The following is an 18723-nucleotide window of genomic DNA, read 5'->3' as shown; positions in this document are numbered from 1 at the left end:
TAACAAAGCATTTCTTGTGGTGTGAACCAGGAGAGGGGACTAGCGGACACGGTGGGCGGGGCTTCAGTATGGGGTCAAAATATTCATTTAAAGCGACACCAAACTATTCATCTTGCCAAGGTAAAGTTCTCATTGTGGCCCTGGCCTAAGCACAGTTGGAACTCAAAAATGGTAAGTTAAAAAATGAATTTAATGGAAATGTAAACTATAACATAAATATGAAATCAGTGAAGTGGTATTCTCTAGGAAAATTGTTTACTTTTGAGGAGCAACATGTAGACTTTAAACAAAACAAACATATTATTTTTGTAAAATTTCTCAATTTACAGTGTGAAGGTGACCCATATTTGCATTATGTAAAACATAATGTCTGTCATTTTCAATGCATGTGTAAAGAAAGTCAGTAGTAGTTAATTTTTTCCTTCAGTCTTCTGACAGTCCTTGTGATAGAAACCACTGTTCGTCAGTGGAAGATAAAAGGGAGATCAGATAAACATAGATGAAAGAAGTTTTGATTAAATGTTGTTACAGATACTCATGATACATCTTGCTAACTCTCATGGCTTTTATGGTTTGTTGAGGCTGCAGTGGAGAGTTTACTATACTTTCCAATATTCCACATAAAGAATCAGAATCTTCGTTTCTCTTTTAGTTCCAAAGCTCCTCGTTTCTCCCCAGGTACAGCTAGGAAGTGTAAGGCAGTTGATGCCAATATGGGTAATCCTCAGCCAGTGAGAAGTTGGGAGTGTGTCCTGCGTTTCCCACTTTGCCACCAGTGCTTCCTGAAGTAACTGCCCTTGGCAAGTACCCACACCCAGGTCCTTATTTCAGCATCTGCTCTTGAGGTTATTATGACTAAACTGGTTGCTCCTGGAAGCAGTTATAGATAGTAGACCCTCAGCATCATATTTTATAATTGGAGGACTTATCAAATGACGGTAAGCACTACAGTGCTCATGGTGAGTGGGGTAGTGATTATCCTGGTGTGCTATAATAGTTATTGAGAATATTAACTGTGTTTGATAGGGTAAAGTATAGGTTGAGGGAGAAATACTAGTTTATGCAGCAACTTTAACACTTGAAAGTCATGGGGCAATGGTAATGATGCATAGAAACTTGGCTGGCTTTTGTTAATTGCCATGAAGGCTTAAAGAAGGAGACTTCCATCAATTCAGGGCATAATGTGAACATCAGAACAGCATTTAAAGACCCTCATCTTCTATAGCCAGAAGGCAGAGTATCTTGAAAATTATGCCCAGAATTTAATCATTAGGTTGGCCGACTGCAGATGAAACTAAAGGTTCAGCTGTGACAGTTCACCCATGCCAGAGTCATTGCCTGATGACGAAGATTAGGACTTTGAGGCCTACACTGGGGAAACTTATGAGTATGACCTTAGAACCCTGAATCCTAGATTCCCTCGAACACTCCTGGCTGGAAGAAGTAGTCCTCTCTCATTTGCTAGAGTAGAGTAGCTTTATTTTCTCTGGACACAGTACAAAGATTTCACCTGAGGGTTAGTCTTCCTAAAAAGATGTCCTACTCCAGAGTGTCCCCAGCCTCTACTTATTTTTCCAGATCAGTGAGAAGTGTCAGGTCTCAGTGTCACATGAATAGGAAGACACATTCTCTGCTATAGGAAGAGGTAGCTTACCCATTGAAAAAGTTGCAGAGCCTGACAAGTATGCAGAGGCAGGAATCGGCAGTGCACAGTGAGGGTGCTGGGCCTGGGGACGTGGAATACAAGACTGGAGAAGGGAGACTGTATCAATATGGCATCACTCTCCTATATTTCAGGACTTTGTATCTTAGTGAGTTTACCTGGAGTTGCTGATGGCTTTTAAAGTGTGGGCATGATGCTTGCTTCTAGTAAATGAGATGGGAGATGCTGGAACTGTCTTGGGAAGTTTTGAGCACTGGGGTCAGAAACTCAGGAAGTTGGATGTATTAAAATGCATGTATTACATAATATCAGACTGCCCATTAACTGCCTATATTTTCTTGGAGGTCTTCCAGAACACTTCCTTCACCAGGACAATAAGGAGTACAGTAGTAAGGGGAGCCACGGAATCTGTGAAACTCAGTGGTGGCTATTCTTTGTAGGTTATGATAGATAGTAGAAAATGATTCCAGTCAGCAGGGCTCTCTAGTATCAATGTGTATGTCAGGATTCCAGAACAGTAGAAGCCAGGTGGTGGCGTTTAACTCTTAAGTATAGATGTAATTTCCTTAATAGTTAGCAGGACCAGATGGCAACAGGGGGTGTTGGTCGACTGGGATGTGTGGAAATGCCTAAGTGAGTTCTGAGGGAAGAGCTAAATTGGCAGCCAGCTGGATTATGGTTGGACCCACATCGCCAGAGAAAATCATGAACCAATAAGCGGAAGGTTGATGTCAGCTGTCTCAGTAGAAAATTGTCGTCCTTCACTCTTTTCATGGTTCTCATTCCCAGAGCCCCTCAGTTACAGCAGTGGTTGATTTCCTTTGAGGAACCACGTGTGCCAGCTCATACGTATGCACAATAAATTCTCCTCCCCTCTGTCCAGTGGGGTCTCAAGCCATTTAGTAGACAACTGGTCACTGGAAAATGGAACGGATATGCTTTTGAAGGGCTTTTGGATAAGGTGTTTGGACTGGTATTGAGAACCAAAATAACGTTAATATATTCACTTAAAAATCTGTTTAGTATTGTTGAGAGTTATATGAAATATTTCAGAACACACCATTGAGAAATTTTATCTTAGCACTTACTGTATGTTTAGCAAAAAAACAAACAACATGTTTCTGGATCGACCCTCAATTAGACCTGTCTAATCAACTTCTAATTACCAGAAAATATCAAAATTCCTACAGAAGTCAATAAAGTATTGTTATACATTGTACACAGTAAAAATGAAGCCCAAAATATTTTTGTTGGACAAAGGAAAGCATTAATTTATTAAGTCACTGGTTCTCAATGGTGATAGAATAACACCTTTTAAAACTTTATCTGCTTTCATAATTAATTATCTTAAAAATTAGCGAGTGCTACTAGCATTTAGAGATGGAGTCATAGCACCTTTGTAAGAATGGGAATTTATGGGGACCACGTAATAAATGGAATTTTGGTCCAAATCTGTTTAATTGGGTACATAGGTCTGTAAACTCACTGTGGTCATTTTCCTGTCCCTAAGTGTGTAAATGGAATGGGTATATGTAGAAGCTGGCAAACTCCTCATATTGGTTTTCTGAGTTGTGGGAAAAGAGCCATTAGCTAGAAAGGGTCAAGTGGAAGGAGTCCCTGAAATACCTTCCATTCACTCTGGACCCAGTGAAGATGGTAAATCAGAAATTAGAGATCTTATACCAAGACAAGTAACAGGCTGTTGAAATGGAGAAAATGAGGAAGTATTATATTTTCAAATATTAGCTGGATCTTATTTATATGTAGTGCCAAAATAATTTCCTAGATTAAAATATGGACAAGATTATGATAAAATGTCATAGATGAAATGTGGTAGGGTTTCTGTCTTGAAACCCTACCACGTCAAGGCACACATTCAATTTCTGTACCTAAAAAGACCTTAGAAACTATATCATTTCTTAGACAATGGGAAATGGAGGGTAATTTGGAAAAAGATATATAATACTGGAGCCAGTAGAGTTGTGTTTTGGGCTTCTGGGAACACTGAGTTCTCAGCTGAAAAACAATTGGCAGTCCCCGAATAAATAGTTTTAATATGCAATTTTTATCACGTAGATTTTATATCATAGAGCTATATATACGATAGAATTAAAATAACATAATTTTAAACTTTATTAGTGGAATCAAGTGCTATCCATAAGTTGATACTGGTAATAATATTTGGCTTGTAGTTTCTTAAAAGGAGTCTCAAATATTCTCTAGATACATGGCATATTTCAATATGTGTGTTGTATATACCATGAACACCATAGCTATTTGTTGATGAGATTTTCTGAAATGATGACCGTATCTTTGTTAAATTCTGAGTAAAACTATATATGGTCTATTTTCAACTTATGTGGTAACTGCATTCCTAGAAAATTTGCTCTATGTTATAAACAAGTGAAACTATTCTGTGTTTAGTAGTAGGTCTCAATACATATAGAACTGTTGGGATCATTAGAATAAGTGTACAATAGAGTGGCCAAGAGGGCGGCACAGGAAGACCCTAAACTCATTTCCTCCCGTGGACACATCAAAATTACAACTACTTACAGAACAAATATCTATGACAGTGACCTGAAAACTAGCAGAAAAGATTTTCCACAACTAATGACATAAAGAAGGAACAACAATGAGATGAACAGGAGGGGCGGTGACATGGTATAGTCAGAACCCACACTGCTGGGTTGGTGATCCACAAATGGGAGAAATATCACAGTCGTGAAGGTCCCACCCAAAGAGCAATGGGTCTGAGCCCCACATTGGGCTCCTTAGCTCATGGGTCCTCTACTAGGAAGACAAGCCCCCAGAATGTTTGGCTTTGAAGAGCAGCAGGACTGATATTCAGCAGAACCAGAGGGCTATTGGGAAACAGAGACATCACTCATAAAGGGTGTGCACAAAATCTCACATGCTCTGAGGCAGTAGTTTGAAAGGAGGCTGGGTCAGACCCACTTGCTCATCTTGGAGAGCTTCCTAGTGAGGCTGGAGGCAAACTGGGTCTCTGCCTGGGGATGGAGACACTGGTGGCAGACATTTTTGAGATCCTGTTCTACTGGATAATACTGGCATTGGCAAGTGTTATTTTGGAATCCTCCACTTATTCTCTTGGCACCAGGGGCTTACCCACCCATCAGTGAGCTGGCCCAAGCCCCAGGCTCCCCAGGGGAATGCAGACAGCCATGTGGGGACCTGGCCATGACCACCAGTGAGCTGATAAAAGCCTTGTGCCTGCCATCCACTCTTCCTGGGCTGTTCAACCAACCATACGGGAAGCCTACCCTGCATACTAATGGGCCTCCAGCCACTACATGAAACATGGCCTCACATCTCACCAGGCCAGGGGCCAGCTCTGCCTACCAGCATACCCACAATAGTCTACTGTGCCACATAGAAGGGCACACACAGACCACAGAGGGGGCACCCATAGACCATATGGTTCTGGTTACCAGAGGGGAGCATACTCTTGGGCCCCGTAAGACATCTCCTACATAAGATCACTTCTCCAAGATTGGAAACATAACCCACCTACCTAAGATATAGAAATAAACACAGAGAATTGAGAAAAATGAGAAGAGAGAGGAATATGTCCCAAATGAGGGAACAAGACATAACCTCTGAAGTAGAACTAAACAAAGTGGAGATAAGGAATTTATCCAATACAGAGTTCAAGTTAATGATCATAGAGATGCTCACTGAACTTGGGAGAGGAATGGATGAACACAGTGAGAATCTGAACAGTTAGAAAATATAAAGAAGAACCAAACAGAACTGAAGAATGCCATAACTGAAATGAGAAAGACGCTAGAGGAGTCCGCAGTAGATTAGATGAGACGGAGGAGCAGATCGGCTTTCTGGAAGACAGAGTAGTGGAAATAACTCAAGCTGATCAGAAAAAAGAAAAAAAGCATTAAAAAAAATGAGGATAGTTTAAGACACCTCTGAGATAGCACCAAGCATACTAACATTTGCATTGTAGGGGTCCCAAAAAGAGAAGAAGGAGAAAAAAGAGCAGAAAATTTATTTGAAGAAATAATATCTGAAAACTTACCCAGTATTGGGAAGGAAATGGACATCCAGGCCCCAAACAAGATGAACCAAAGAGCTCCACATCAAGACACATTATAATTAAAATGGCAACAATCAAAATTAAAGACAGAATTTTGTAAGCAGCAAAAGAAAAACTAGTTACATACATGGGAACTTAAGTAAGACTATAAGCTGACTTTTCAGCAGAAACATTGCAGCCAGAAGGGAGTGGCACAATACAGTCAAAGTGATGAGAAGAAGAAACCCACAGCCAAGAATACAAGGCAAGACTATTCAGGTTTGGAGAGATAAAGAGTTTTACAGACAAGCAAAAGCTAAAAGAGTTCAGCACCATGAAACTGGTCTTATAAGAAGTGTTAATGAGATTTCTCTAAGTGGAAGAGGCCACCACTATAACTGTGAAAATTATGAAAGGAAAAATCTCACTGGTAAAGTCAAACATATAAAAAGTAGTAAGATCAACTACATTTAAAGCTAGTAGGAAGGTTAAAAGACAAACAAGTAAAATCCTCTATATCCACAATAAGTAGTTAAGGGATACACAAAACAGATGTAAAATATATCAAAAACATTAAATGCTGGGGGAGGATTAAAAGAAGCTTGAAATCATATCAAACATCTTTTCCAACTGCAATGATGTGACACTAGAAATCAACTACAAGTGACACTTGAACAACATGGGTTTCAACTGCATGGGTCTACTTAAACAAGGAATTTTTTCAATTATATTTTGGAAAAAATTTTGGATATTTGTGACGATTTGAAAAAAATCACAGACAAGCCCTGTAGTCTAGAAATATTGAAAAATTAAAAAAATCATAAATGCATAACATATATGTAGATACTAGTTTAAAATTTACTACCATAAAATATACAAAAATTTATTGTTAAAAATTTATAAAATTTATTATAAAAAGTGAAAATTTATCAAAAGTTATGTATACACTTTCATGGTGCCATTCGCAGTTGAGATTAATGTAAATAAACATAAACATGCAGTATTAAATTACAACTGCATAAAATTCACTGTAGTATATACTTTACTACTTTGTAGCCACTCCTGTTGCTGTTGTGGTGAGCTCAGGTGTTGTGAGTATCCACTTAAAATGCCTTGTGATGTTAATCTTATCTGCATGAGCAGTGCTCTCCAGTAAATTGCACATCACAGTAAGAAGTGATCTTTTGTGGTTTTTGTGTAGTTTTCATCGTGTTTAGTGCAATATCGTAAACCTTGAATGAAACCATGGGACCCATATGAAGTGCCACTAGTGATATTGGAAGTGTCCCGAGAAGCAGAGAAAAGTCATGACACTACAGGAAGAAGCTGAATTGCTTGGTGTGTACTGTAGATTGAGATCTGCAGCTGCGGCTGCCTGCCATTTCAAGATAAATGAATCCAGCATAAGGATCATTGTAAAAAAAGAAAAGGAAATTTGTGAAGCCATCACTGTAGCCACACCAGCAGGTACTAAAACCGTGTACTCACTTCATAATACCTTTTTTGTCTTGTATTGAAAATGCAGCTTATTGTGGGTGCAGGATTGCTGTAAGAAAGGCATACTTTTGGACGCTAATATGATTCAATAAAAAGTGGTCACTATATGTCAACTTAAAGCAAAAGGAAAGTGAAGGGTCTAAAGCTGGAGACTTTAATGCCAGCAAAGGATGCTTTGATAATTTTCGAAAGAGATTTAGCTTAAAAAATGTCAAGGTAACAGGAGAAGCAGCTTCTGCTGACCGAGATGAATTCCCAGCCATTAAGGAAATCATCAATGAGAAAGGATATCTGCTTGAACAGGTTTTTAATGCAGATGAAAATGCTCTAGAAAAAAAGCCACAGAGGACTTCTGTTAGTAAGGAGGAGAAACAAGCACCAGGATTTAAGGCAGGAAGGGACAGGTTAACTCTGTTTTGTGCAAGTGAAGTCAGGTATATGATCAGGAGTGCCGTTGTCTATAAAGCTGCAAATCCAGGAGCCTAGAAGGGAAAAGGTAAATATCAGCTTCCTGTCTTTGGATTGTACAACAAGAAGGCCTGGACAACGAGAACCATTTTTTTGGATTGATTTCAGTGATGCTTTGTTCCTAAAGCCAGGCAGTACCTTGACAATAAGGCACTGCCTTTTAAAGTTCTTGTGATATTGGACAGTGCCCCTTGGCTGGCCAGATCTCCACGAGTTCAACACTGAAGGCATCAAAGGGGTCTACTTGCCCCCTAACACAGTGTCTCTAATTCAACCTCTAGATCAGGGCATCATGAGGATCTTTAAGGCTCATTACACACAGTACTCTGTGGAAAGGATTGTCCATGGTATGGAAGGGAACCTTGATAGGAAGAACATCATGAAAGTCTGGAAGAATTTCACCCTAGAAGATGCCATCATATTATAGAAAAAGCTGTGAAAACTACAGAGCCTGAAACAATAAACTCTTGCTGGAGAAAACCGTGTCCAGATGATGAGCATGACTTCACAGGATTGATGATAGAGACAGGAAATCATGAAAGAGATTGTGGATATAACAAAAAAAGATGGGGGTTGAAGGGTTTCAAGATATGGATCTTGGATAAATTCTAAAGCTAATAGATAACCACACCATAGGAATTAACTGAGGATGGCTCGGTGGAATGGAGTGCTTCTGACCCAGTGTCAGACAATAGGAAGGAGACGTAGAAGCAACAGCCCCAGAAGACAAACTGACATTAGACAATTTGACATCGGGTTTTGATTATTCAAGACTACTTCTGACTTCTTTCATGGCACGGAGCCTTCTATGATATGGCTGCTGAAACTAAAGCAAGTGGTGGAAGGAGTGGTACTGTGTAGAAACATTTTTTAGAGAAATGAAAAAACAAAAAAAGTCAGACAGAAACTACAGTACATTTCTGTAAAGTTAAGCTGGGCGTGCCAGCCTCTCCTGCTTGCCCTCCACTTCCTCCACCTCTTCCGCCTCTGCTACCCCAGAGACAGCAAGACCAACCCATCCTCTTCCTCCTTGCCAGCCGACTCAACGTGGAGACAGCAAGGGGGAAGACCTTTACCATGAGCCACTTCCACTTAATGAATAGTAAATAATCATCATGTCATATAGTTAATAAACTTATCTGTTGTGTGTGAGTGTTTTCTTATGAAAATGTAATAACCTTATGATGAGAACTGCGAGACATTTTTGTGTCTTCATCTAATTATTCATCATGTAGGTCATTGTGTGCAAGGCTTGTATTGAAATGGATAGTCTTACATAGGCATAAGGTGAGTGATATTAATATGAAATTAATAATGTGTTAGATATCTTACTGTTTTATAACTTTGCTTTCAAAGGATTACGTTACTGTACAGTATGCCTCTCATAGTTGGAGAAACTGCGTCTCAGTCTATCATCACTAAGGAAGTGGTTTTTAAATAAAAGTAACAGTGATTTCAATACTGTATTGTAAATATGACTAATACAGTATGACATAAAATTTGATAATTATTCATTCGTTAGTGTATAGGCTATGCTACTGTGAAGCATTCCTGTTGGTTACACTACGCTACCATAAAACAATCATATCGCTGCTTTTTTATCAAAGCATGAATTGCTATACTTGTAAATAAATATAAATTTGTTTTTCACATTTTTTCATTTTTGATGTTGTGTTAGTAATACCTATAACATCTACTGTGCTTTGCATCATTTAAGACAATATTGATGTAGGTACTGATAGATGATTCTTCTTGTAAACAGATGGCATAAACATGGTATTGATAAATCGGGTACAGTACTGTAAAATGTTTTTTCTCTTCTTTATGATTTTCTTAATGACAGTTTCTTTTTACTTTTTTGTAAGAATATAGTTTATAATACATATAACATACAAACTTTGTGTTACTTTACTGTTTATGTTATCGGTAAGGCTTCTGGTCAAGAGTAGGCTATTAGTAGTTACGTTTGGGCAGAGTCAAAATTTATACATGGATTTTTGACTGTGCAGAGGGTTGGTACCCCTAACCTCTGCATATTTTGAGGGTCAATTGTACAAGGAAAAAAGAGAGAAAACACAAATATGTGGAGTCTAAACAACATGCTACTGAACAACCAATGGATCAGCAAAGAAATCAAAGAGGAAATCAGAAAACACGTGCAGACTAGTGAAAATGGAAACCCAGTGGTACAAATAGTCCAAAATCTATGGCATGCACAAAAGCACTTCTAAGAGGAAAGTTTATAGCAATACAAAGCCTACCTCAGGAAACAAAAAAAATCTCAAACAATCTAACCTTATACCTAAAGTAACTAGAAAATGAAGAACAAACAAAACCTATAGTTAGTGGAAGTAAAGAAATAATAAAAATCAGAGCATAAATAAATAAAATAGAGATGAAAATAAACAATAGGAAAGATTAATGATACTGAGATCTGGTTCTTTGAGAAGATAAACAAAATTGGTAAGTTTGTAGGCAGATCCATCAAGAAGAAAAGAGAGAGGGCCCAAATAAATAAAATCAGACGTGAAAGAGGAAAAGTTACAACTAACACCAAAAAAATTCAAAGGATCGTAAGAGATTACTGTGAACAATTATATACTAATAAAATGGACAACTTAGAAGAAATGGATAAATTCCTAGAAATGTACAATCTCCCAAGATGCAGTCAGGAAGAAGTAGAAAATATGAAGAGACTAATTACCAATAATGAAATTGAATCAGTAATCAAAAAAATTTGTTGCTTTCACTTAGCCATATGCATTTTCATGGCTTGATTGTTTCTTTTTAGTGCTGAGTAACTTTTCATCATCTGGATGTTCCACAGTTTATGTATCCACTCACCTACTGGAGCACATCTTGATTACTTTCAAATTTTGGCAGTTATGAATAAAGCAACCATCTACAGGTTTTTATGTGGATATAAGTTTTTGGTCAATACCAAGGAGTGCAGCTATTGGATCATACGGTAACAGTATGTTTAATTTTGTAAGAAACTGCCAAATTGTATTTGAAAGTGGCCTTACCATTTTTCACTTCCACCAGCAATGGCTGAGAATTCCTGTTGCTCCACATTCCCCACACTTGTCAGTATTTCGTGTTGTCAGTGTTCTGGATTTTGGCCATTCTGATAGGTGTGTAGTGGTATCTTGTTGTTTTAGTTTGATATTCCCTTATGACATACAATGTGCAGCATCTTTTCACAGTATTTTTTTCCATCTGTAATCTTTTTTGGTGAGATATCTGTTAAAATCTTTGGCTCATTTTTTAAATGGGTTGTTTTCTTACTGTTAACAGTTCTTCATATATTTTGGATAACAATCTTTTATCAGATGTGTTTTTTGCAAATATTTTCTTCTAGTCTGTTGCTATATTCTTTGTGTGTGTTTCACTCAACATAACGATTTGATATTCATTCAGATTCTTGCATCCATGTAGCTATAATTTGATGCTTTTCAATGCGGTAGGGTATTTCTTGTATGATTATAGCACACGTCATTTAATCACTCCTATTTTTCTATTTGATAATTCTGGTTTTGTTTTTTTACCATTACAACTAGTGGGCTTATAAGTATTCCCATATATGTCTCGTGGTTCACAAGCGCATACATTTTTGATAGGTCTGTGTTGGGCATCCATTTTTTCAATTTTAGAGGATTAACTCTTACATAATCTTTATATGAAATTATACTCCTTCCAGAACTGTATGTTTTACTTAATGCTCTACACTCTTGACAATACTTGGTGTTACAAGACATTTTAAATTTAAGAATTCTGATGAATGTGTAATTGATGTGTTGTAATTTGAATTTGCGTTTTCTTAAGAATTGAAGTGGCTCTTTACTAACTTAAAAGTTTAGTTTGTTTAATATTTTAAAAGATTTATGTGTTTAATCATCAGTTGAATTTGTCTTTTATGAACTAGTGCTTTTTCAAGTTTCTCATGATTTTTTTCTACTGTATTCTCTTTTTCTTAATCATTTGTAAAAAATTAGTTTTATGCATTCTGGATGCATGTCTTTCGTGATGATATGTGTGGTAAATGCCACTGTGTGGTTTGGGTTTTCACACTGTTTTGTATATCTGATGAAGAGAAGTTCTTAGTTTTAATATAATCCAACACATCAGTTTTTTCCATATGGTTAGTACTTTTGGGGGTTTCTGTTTGAAACTGTCTTGTCTTCCCCTGTATTAGGTAATATCACTTCTTTTTTTTTTTTATGAATTTATTTATTTATTTATTTATTGGCTGCATTGGGTCTTTGTTGCTGCACACGGGCTTTCTCTAGTTGCTGCGAATGGGGGCTACTCTTCATTGTGGTGTGCAGGCTCCTCACTGTAAGATATAAACTAATGAATTTCTTTAAAAGTAATAAACTATTCAGATTTTTAATCTCTTCCTAAGTCTCTTTTATTCTTTGACTTTAAAATTTTTTTCTTTTTGTTTTACCAGTTTTACTATGATTGCTTAGTTATTATTTTTTCATTTATCATGTTTGGCATTTCAGAAAGTTCAATCAGTACTCTTCAAATGTTGCCTCTTCTGCATTCTCTGTGTGTTCTGCTTTTGGAATCCAGTAACACCATAACTTTTATGTCTTTTGCATATTTTTCCACTCTCTCCTGACCTATTTTTCAGTTTACTTTTCTTTTCCACTGTGTATAATTCACTGTTAATCTCACCCATTCAGTTCTTAATTTTGGTTATTGTATTGTCATTTTCTTGTTTTTATATTTTCCAGTTTTTCACACTGAATTCTTATTATTAATCTATTATGGCTCCTAATTGCCTTTTATAATTTCCAAAATTTAAACAGATTTTTAATCCTGGCTGTTATCTCCTCCTATATAATAGTTATTTTAAAGCCAGTGGCTTTTCCTAAATAATATCTAAATTCCCATGGCTCTATTTCCATCATCCTTTGTTTTTGCTGGTTCCTGTTCCTGTTATCTATTTCCGTGCTTGGTTATTTTTTATTTTATACTGATACCATATTTGCAAAATATATTTATAGAAAATTTGAGACCATGGATTAAATCTTAACAGAATTTCATTCTGCTGTGTGCCTGAGGGTAGTAGTACCTTAATCATTTTCAGGGATAAGGATGGTTCAGAGTAGATCTTTTTTAATGCCCTTAATTCTAAGATTACACTTTGGTACTAAGCTCACCAACCTTGAATGGGCCTGCACTCCAATCCTTTTCCTGTGAAATACTATTTGCATTCATAATTGGGTGCAAAGGGATCCCCCAAATGATTCAGCTTCCTCGAACTCCAACATTCTCTGCATCCTGGCCTGGCAATTTTTCAGTCTTTCGCTCTCCAATACTTTTAAGCATTGAAAAAAATAAAACCTACTGTTTTTAGTAGTCTTCAACTACCTGGTTAGTTCTATTTATTATTATTGGACTCTGAAATCCATAAACAGCCTTACAATTTTAGAACTTGTGTCTCCTCTACTATTTCAGGATTTACCATACCTTCATGTCTGAATTTTTTATTGTTTATTTATGATATATTGTCTGAGAAGTGTGGTATCAGTATGGATACTGTGATAGTATTTAATATCATATTTTTGTTTATATTATATGGTATGATTTTTATGGGTTCCTTTAGAGGAAAAGCAAAGCAAGAGCAAGTGTGTTTTACTTTATGTATAATTTTCATAATTTTTCATAAAGACAAATTTATTTATCAAATTCTCAGCGGTTTTAAATGATCTGTTATGATATTTCAAAATTATAGCAATTATATGTCCTCTTTTTTTAGCTTCTGGGTAGAAAAATATCTTATGATAAAATATGTATATATACATTTAAATATTTAAATCAGTAGGAACAAAATGAAATGCTATATTTTAACACTTAGAAATGTGGAATTATTTTATATTTTATTTTTTTAGAAAGTGATATTCATGTAATGTGATCATTCACATAAATGATAACCATTATTTAGGTGACATGTAATGATAATATTTACCCTTTCCAAGTCCCTAATGAATATTTCAGCTTAGATCTGTTTTATAAAAAGGTCTAGCTGTTTGCTTAGTGGGAATAAAGGATGATTATCTCTTTGCTTAGACACAGAAGTACTTTGAAGTTATGTTTTTAATTAAGCCATGCAGAAGACTTCTGAGGCTTTTAATGTTTGTATCTAATCTTTGTACAGAAAGATTCTGAATTTTAAGAACATTACTTAGCTTACATATCAGAATTATTTTTAATGTAATTTATATAGTACAATATTAATTTGTTTAAAGAATTATTATTCATATCTATACATTTCCCTTCATATTCTCTTTACCTCTCATAATGAGCTTGAACTTGATCAAATACTTTAACTTCTCAAAGTATTTATAATGTGAATGAGATTAGTATGTATTCATATCTCAAATAATTGTACTGAAATACCTTATAATAAAAACTTTATGTGTAACACAAATATTATGATGGACAGATCCTAAGGTGACTACCATTGATCTCTGCGTTCTGGTATTCCTACATTATTGTATAATCCCCTTTCCTTGAGTGTGTGCAGGACATGTGGCTTGCTTCTAAACCAGAAAATTTAGCAAAGGTGATGGGATATCACTTACGGTTATGTTTAGTGTCTTGTGTGTGTATAGGGTGTGAGGATTGGCTCTAATCTTATATTTTTCCAAATGGCCATCCAGTTGTCTCAATACCATTCAAGAGGATGATTATCTTTACCCCAGTCATTTGAAACACTACTTTATCATATACTAGATTTTTTAGTAAATGGTAGTTGAGCCTGTTTCTGGAATTTCTCTTCTGTACCATTTATCTTTCTATTGATGTACTAATACCATACTGTTTTAATTACATAGGCATTAAGTATATTTCAGGGTCTTTTCAGTCTGGCTGCCCTCAAAGCTCTTCCTTTTCATTGCTGCTAGCTATTCTTGTGTTTATTTCTGCATGTGAACATTAAGATCAACTTTTCTAGCTCCTTTAAAGCTCATTAGAATTTTTTTAGATCAAATTAACCATTGTCTTTGAAATTAACTGCCAACCTGATGATGTTGAGATAGCCTAATGAAAAATGAGGAACGTCTTTCAGTTTATATCTACTTTTATGTTTTTCAGGCTGAATTTTATGGCTAAAATTTCATTATGTTTCTTTTCCAACTGTTTACTTCCTCAGTTGTTTGTAAGCACCGGATTCTTTAAATGATACCTGAAATTAAAATACCAAAAATCGGTGTTTAAACTCAACTCATAATTACATATTTTGAAAAGACTTTTAATACTTTAAAATTCTTTTGCTAATTATTAATATAAAATCTTTTAGGCAATGTATATTTCTAATTTGATTTTTTGAGTTTGAAATGTAAAAGAGAATGTTATTTTTGAAATGGACACATTCAAGAACTCTATAAAGCCTCTGAGTTTAACTCATAACAAGGTGGTGTTAATTCCTTATTTCCATCAAGATTCTGAGCTTGAGTAATGAAAGCCAGCAAAAGTTACTTCCTAAACAAGAGCATATAATTTCATCCTTCTGAGAAAATTTGTGGTTTGGAGAAAATAAAATTTTAAGTATTCCTTGTAAAAATTACATTATGTTGAAGGTAAACATGTTACAATAATTTCTAGTCCAATATGTTATTATATAATTTGAATAAACTAATTATTGATAACAAAAATGAAAGCTTCATAACTTGCATACTGGAAAATAGGGTTGTATTGGAGCTCTTGAAGTCAAGTCATAGGTAAATTAAAAAGTACTTGAAATACCTTGTCATTTGTGAAAGTCATCTTAGATTGCTATGGGAACTTAAAAGCCATCTACTTAGGCAATAAGATATGCAGGGAATATCACGTATAACAATGCAGGGAATATTATGTTGAATGTTTTCCTATTCTAAAAGTAGTAATGAGATACCCATTTGCAACAAGTCAATTTTACTTTTCGTGAAAGAAAGAGGAATTATAACGAAATTGTAAATCAGTCCTGTAGTATACGTATATACTTGGTTCAAAGTGATAGGATTTAAATAGGTGAGTCTAAAGGAAGGAACAATGATATAGGAATAGTATAGATTCTGAAGTGCTTAACAGAGCAATAATGACTGTGATCATTTTCTAAAGCTAGAAAACTAGTATATATCACACATTTAAAAAGTAACTTTTGGAGAAGTCACAGAAAACTTATATCCCTAAGTTCCTTTTCTCCGGAGAATAAAGTTAGTGGTATAAAGGGCTATATGTTTCCACCTTAATTTTGTAGTTAGTTTAGAAAACTATTTACTCTTCAACTATGCTTTTTTTCATGGATACAAAAAGTGATCAAGCACATGACTGAAAAATGCATTCAGAATGTAGCTGATTATTTATTGTTCTCAACTGTTTGGCCCTTCATTAATTAAAGTATATACATATTAAAATTATTTCTCAGTTCTAAGTAACTCTACTAACCTAAAGACATTTTGGAAGAATTTCCTCCCCTTTTAAAATTGTTTATATAATTTAAATATTGAGTCACTTTATTCAATTACCTTGGTGTATACATTTATAATAATTAAATTTGGAGGGCATTCCAGAAGTAGTAGTATGTAAAACCAAGCTATATCTCTGTTAGTCACTAATTGTCATTTTAACTGAATTCTAGAGACAGGGATTGAAAAATATGAACCTCAGAAAATTTCAAAATAACTTATAATTTTCTCCCACTGCTATAGTTAATCGTAATTTTGAAGAATTTAACTTAGAATTCATGAGTTTGAATGCTTATGTATTCTTTCATTTTGTTATAATCTGCTTACATGAATTCAGAGTTTGAGAGCCTATAATTAGAGTTGAATGATTTACAGAAAACTTTTCTCCATTACACAATTGAGGAGGTCTTTTTATTTTTATTTTTTATCTTTTAAGCTCTTTATTGGTGTATAATTGCTTTACACTGTTGTGCCAATTTCTGCTGTACAACAAAGTGAATCAGCTGTACTTATAATATATCCCCATATCCCCTCTCCCTCCCGTGACTCCTTCCCACCCTGCCTATCCCACCCTCCTAAGTCATCACCAGTAGTGGAGTTAATCTCCCTGTGCTCTGCAGCAGCTTCCCACTAGCTATCTATTTTACATCTGGTGGTGTATATATATCAAAGCTACTCTCTCACTTCATCCTAGCTTCCCCTTCATGCCCCCCAGCCCCCCACCTTGTCCTCAAGTCCATTCTCTACATCCGCATCTTTATTCTTGCTGCTGAGGAGGTGTTTTTAAAATACAAATTCATTGGTTTAGAAACTGGGGGAAAATACATTAATTTCAAAGAATACCAGAAGTAAGAAAATGATGTGATTTGTGAATTCCCACAACGTTTCCCCCCTGTCTAAAAATGACATTAAATCTTTATCCAGACTTGAAAATTCTTCCTCATATTGTTAAGGAAGAATACTATCCCTCAAACTCATAATTTTATCCCATCCCTTATATTCCTCTTGTGTATGTTTATCTTTTCCCCTTATTTCTTCTCTCACTCATGCCCGTATATAGGCTTTCTACATTAATTCCTTTGAAGATTTGTGCTTAAAACTTCAATTAATAGTACAATTTTTAAGATGTTTTATTATAGCGTTTAATTACCTTTTTGCCTGAAGGAAAAACATGAGGCTTTTGAATTCTGTTGTTTGATAGTAAATGACTTTTTTGTATTTCTACAGATGTGACTCTGAAAATCGATATGTTGGTAATCCACTCAGAGGAACATGTTATTGTAAGTATTTGTATTTTTTATTATAAATAATTGGTTTTTTTATTAGTTTCAGGTGATTTTGCAGGTAATAAAATTTGCTTTGAATAACTGATACCATTAATATGTTATCATTTCTACTTTTAAATCTTATAACTCCATATATATTGCTAAGAAAGTCAATGTCTTTTTGCTACAGTCTCTAATTATATTTGGTGCATTTTTTTCTATTTTGAAGAGTAAAAACAGCAACAGATCTTATTCTGAACAAAATATGGAACTTGAGTAAACTCAGCTGGATTTTGATGTGATCTTTTTCATAATGATTAAATTTTGAACAAACAGAATTTTGTGATAGATTTTTCCGGGAGGCAATTTTGGTTATTACTAAAAAGCTGCACTGAAAGATCCTTTTATTGGGTAATGATCATATGGCAGATGTATGTTTAACTTTCAAGAAACAAGCAAGCAATTTCCCAAATGGTTGTACTATTTTTACATTTCCACCAGCCATGTATCAGATTTTCAGCTCTTCAAAATCTCTCAATACTTCATATGGTTAGTCTTTTAAATTTTAGCCATTCTGTTAAGTATGTAATGGTATCTAATGCTCATTTTATTTGCATTTCCCTAATGACTAATGATGAGATACGTTTTCATTCGTTTGATTATTTGCCATATATATGTGTTAAGAGCATTTAAAAATTCGGATTGTTTGTTTTCATCTTATTGGGTTTTCAGGGTATTTTGTATATTTTAGATACAAGTCCTTTATCTGACTTATGCTTTGTAAACATTTTTCCTAGTTTGCAGCTTGTCTTTTCACTCCATTAAGAGTATATTTTTTGAAGACCAGTTTTTAATTTAGGTGAAGTTCAATTTATCGGTTTGTTCTTTTGAGAGATCTTAGCCTAGCCTAAGGTCACAAGATTTTCCCCTATTTTTTTTTTCAGAAGTTTTATATTTTTAGGTTTTCCATTTAAGTATATAGTCCATTTTGAGTCTTAACTCAATTTGTGTACATTTCAAGGGATGAATCAAAAAATTCTTTTCTTCATGTGGATATCGAAATGTTCGAGCACCATTTATTTAAAGTCTATCTTTAAACCAATGAATTGCTTCTGCACTGTTGTCACAAACCAATTCTCTGTATATGTGTATAAGACTGTGTAAGACTATTTCTGGACTCTCTCTTCTGTTCTGTAATTTATTTGTTCGTTTTCCTGTCAACATAACACTGTTATAATCACTGTTGCTTTATAACAAGTCTTGAGATCATGTAGTATTTGTTCTTCCTTTTCAAACTTGTTTTGGCCTTTCCATTTCCTT

General features: G+C 35.1%; 1 protein-coding gene across 2 annotated transcripts in view; it reads left to right on the top strand.

Moving 5' to 3' along the window:
- Window positions 1–18723, top strand: part of ATRNL1 (attractin like 1) — a 734504-nt gene that overhangs the window by 226715 nt on the left and 489066 nt on the right. For both annotated transcript variants that reach the window (XM_057736176.1, XM_057736177.1), the window contains exon 21: window positions 17366–17418. In XM_057736176.1, the coding sequence (XP_057592159.1) occupies window positions 17366–17418 (53 nt within the window). The remainder of the gene's footprint in view (window positions 1–17365; window positions 17419–18723) is intronic.

The sequence above is a fragment of the Hippopotamus amphibius genome, chromosome 5 (assembly GCF_030028045.1).
Source record: "Hippopotamus amphibius kiboko isolate mHipAmp2 chromosome 5, mHipAmp2.hap2, whole genome shotgun sequence".
NCBI classification, from domain to species: Eukaryota; Metazoa; Chordata; class Mammalia; order Artiodactyla; family Hippopotamidae; genus Hippopotamus; species Hippopotamus amphibius.
The sequence above is the reverse complement of the archived record's forward strand: the minus strand, read 5'-3'. Positions and strand labels throughout refer to the sequence as shown.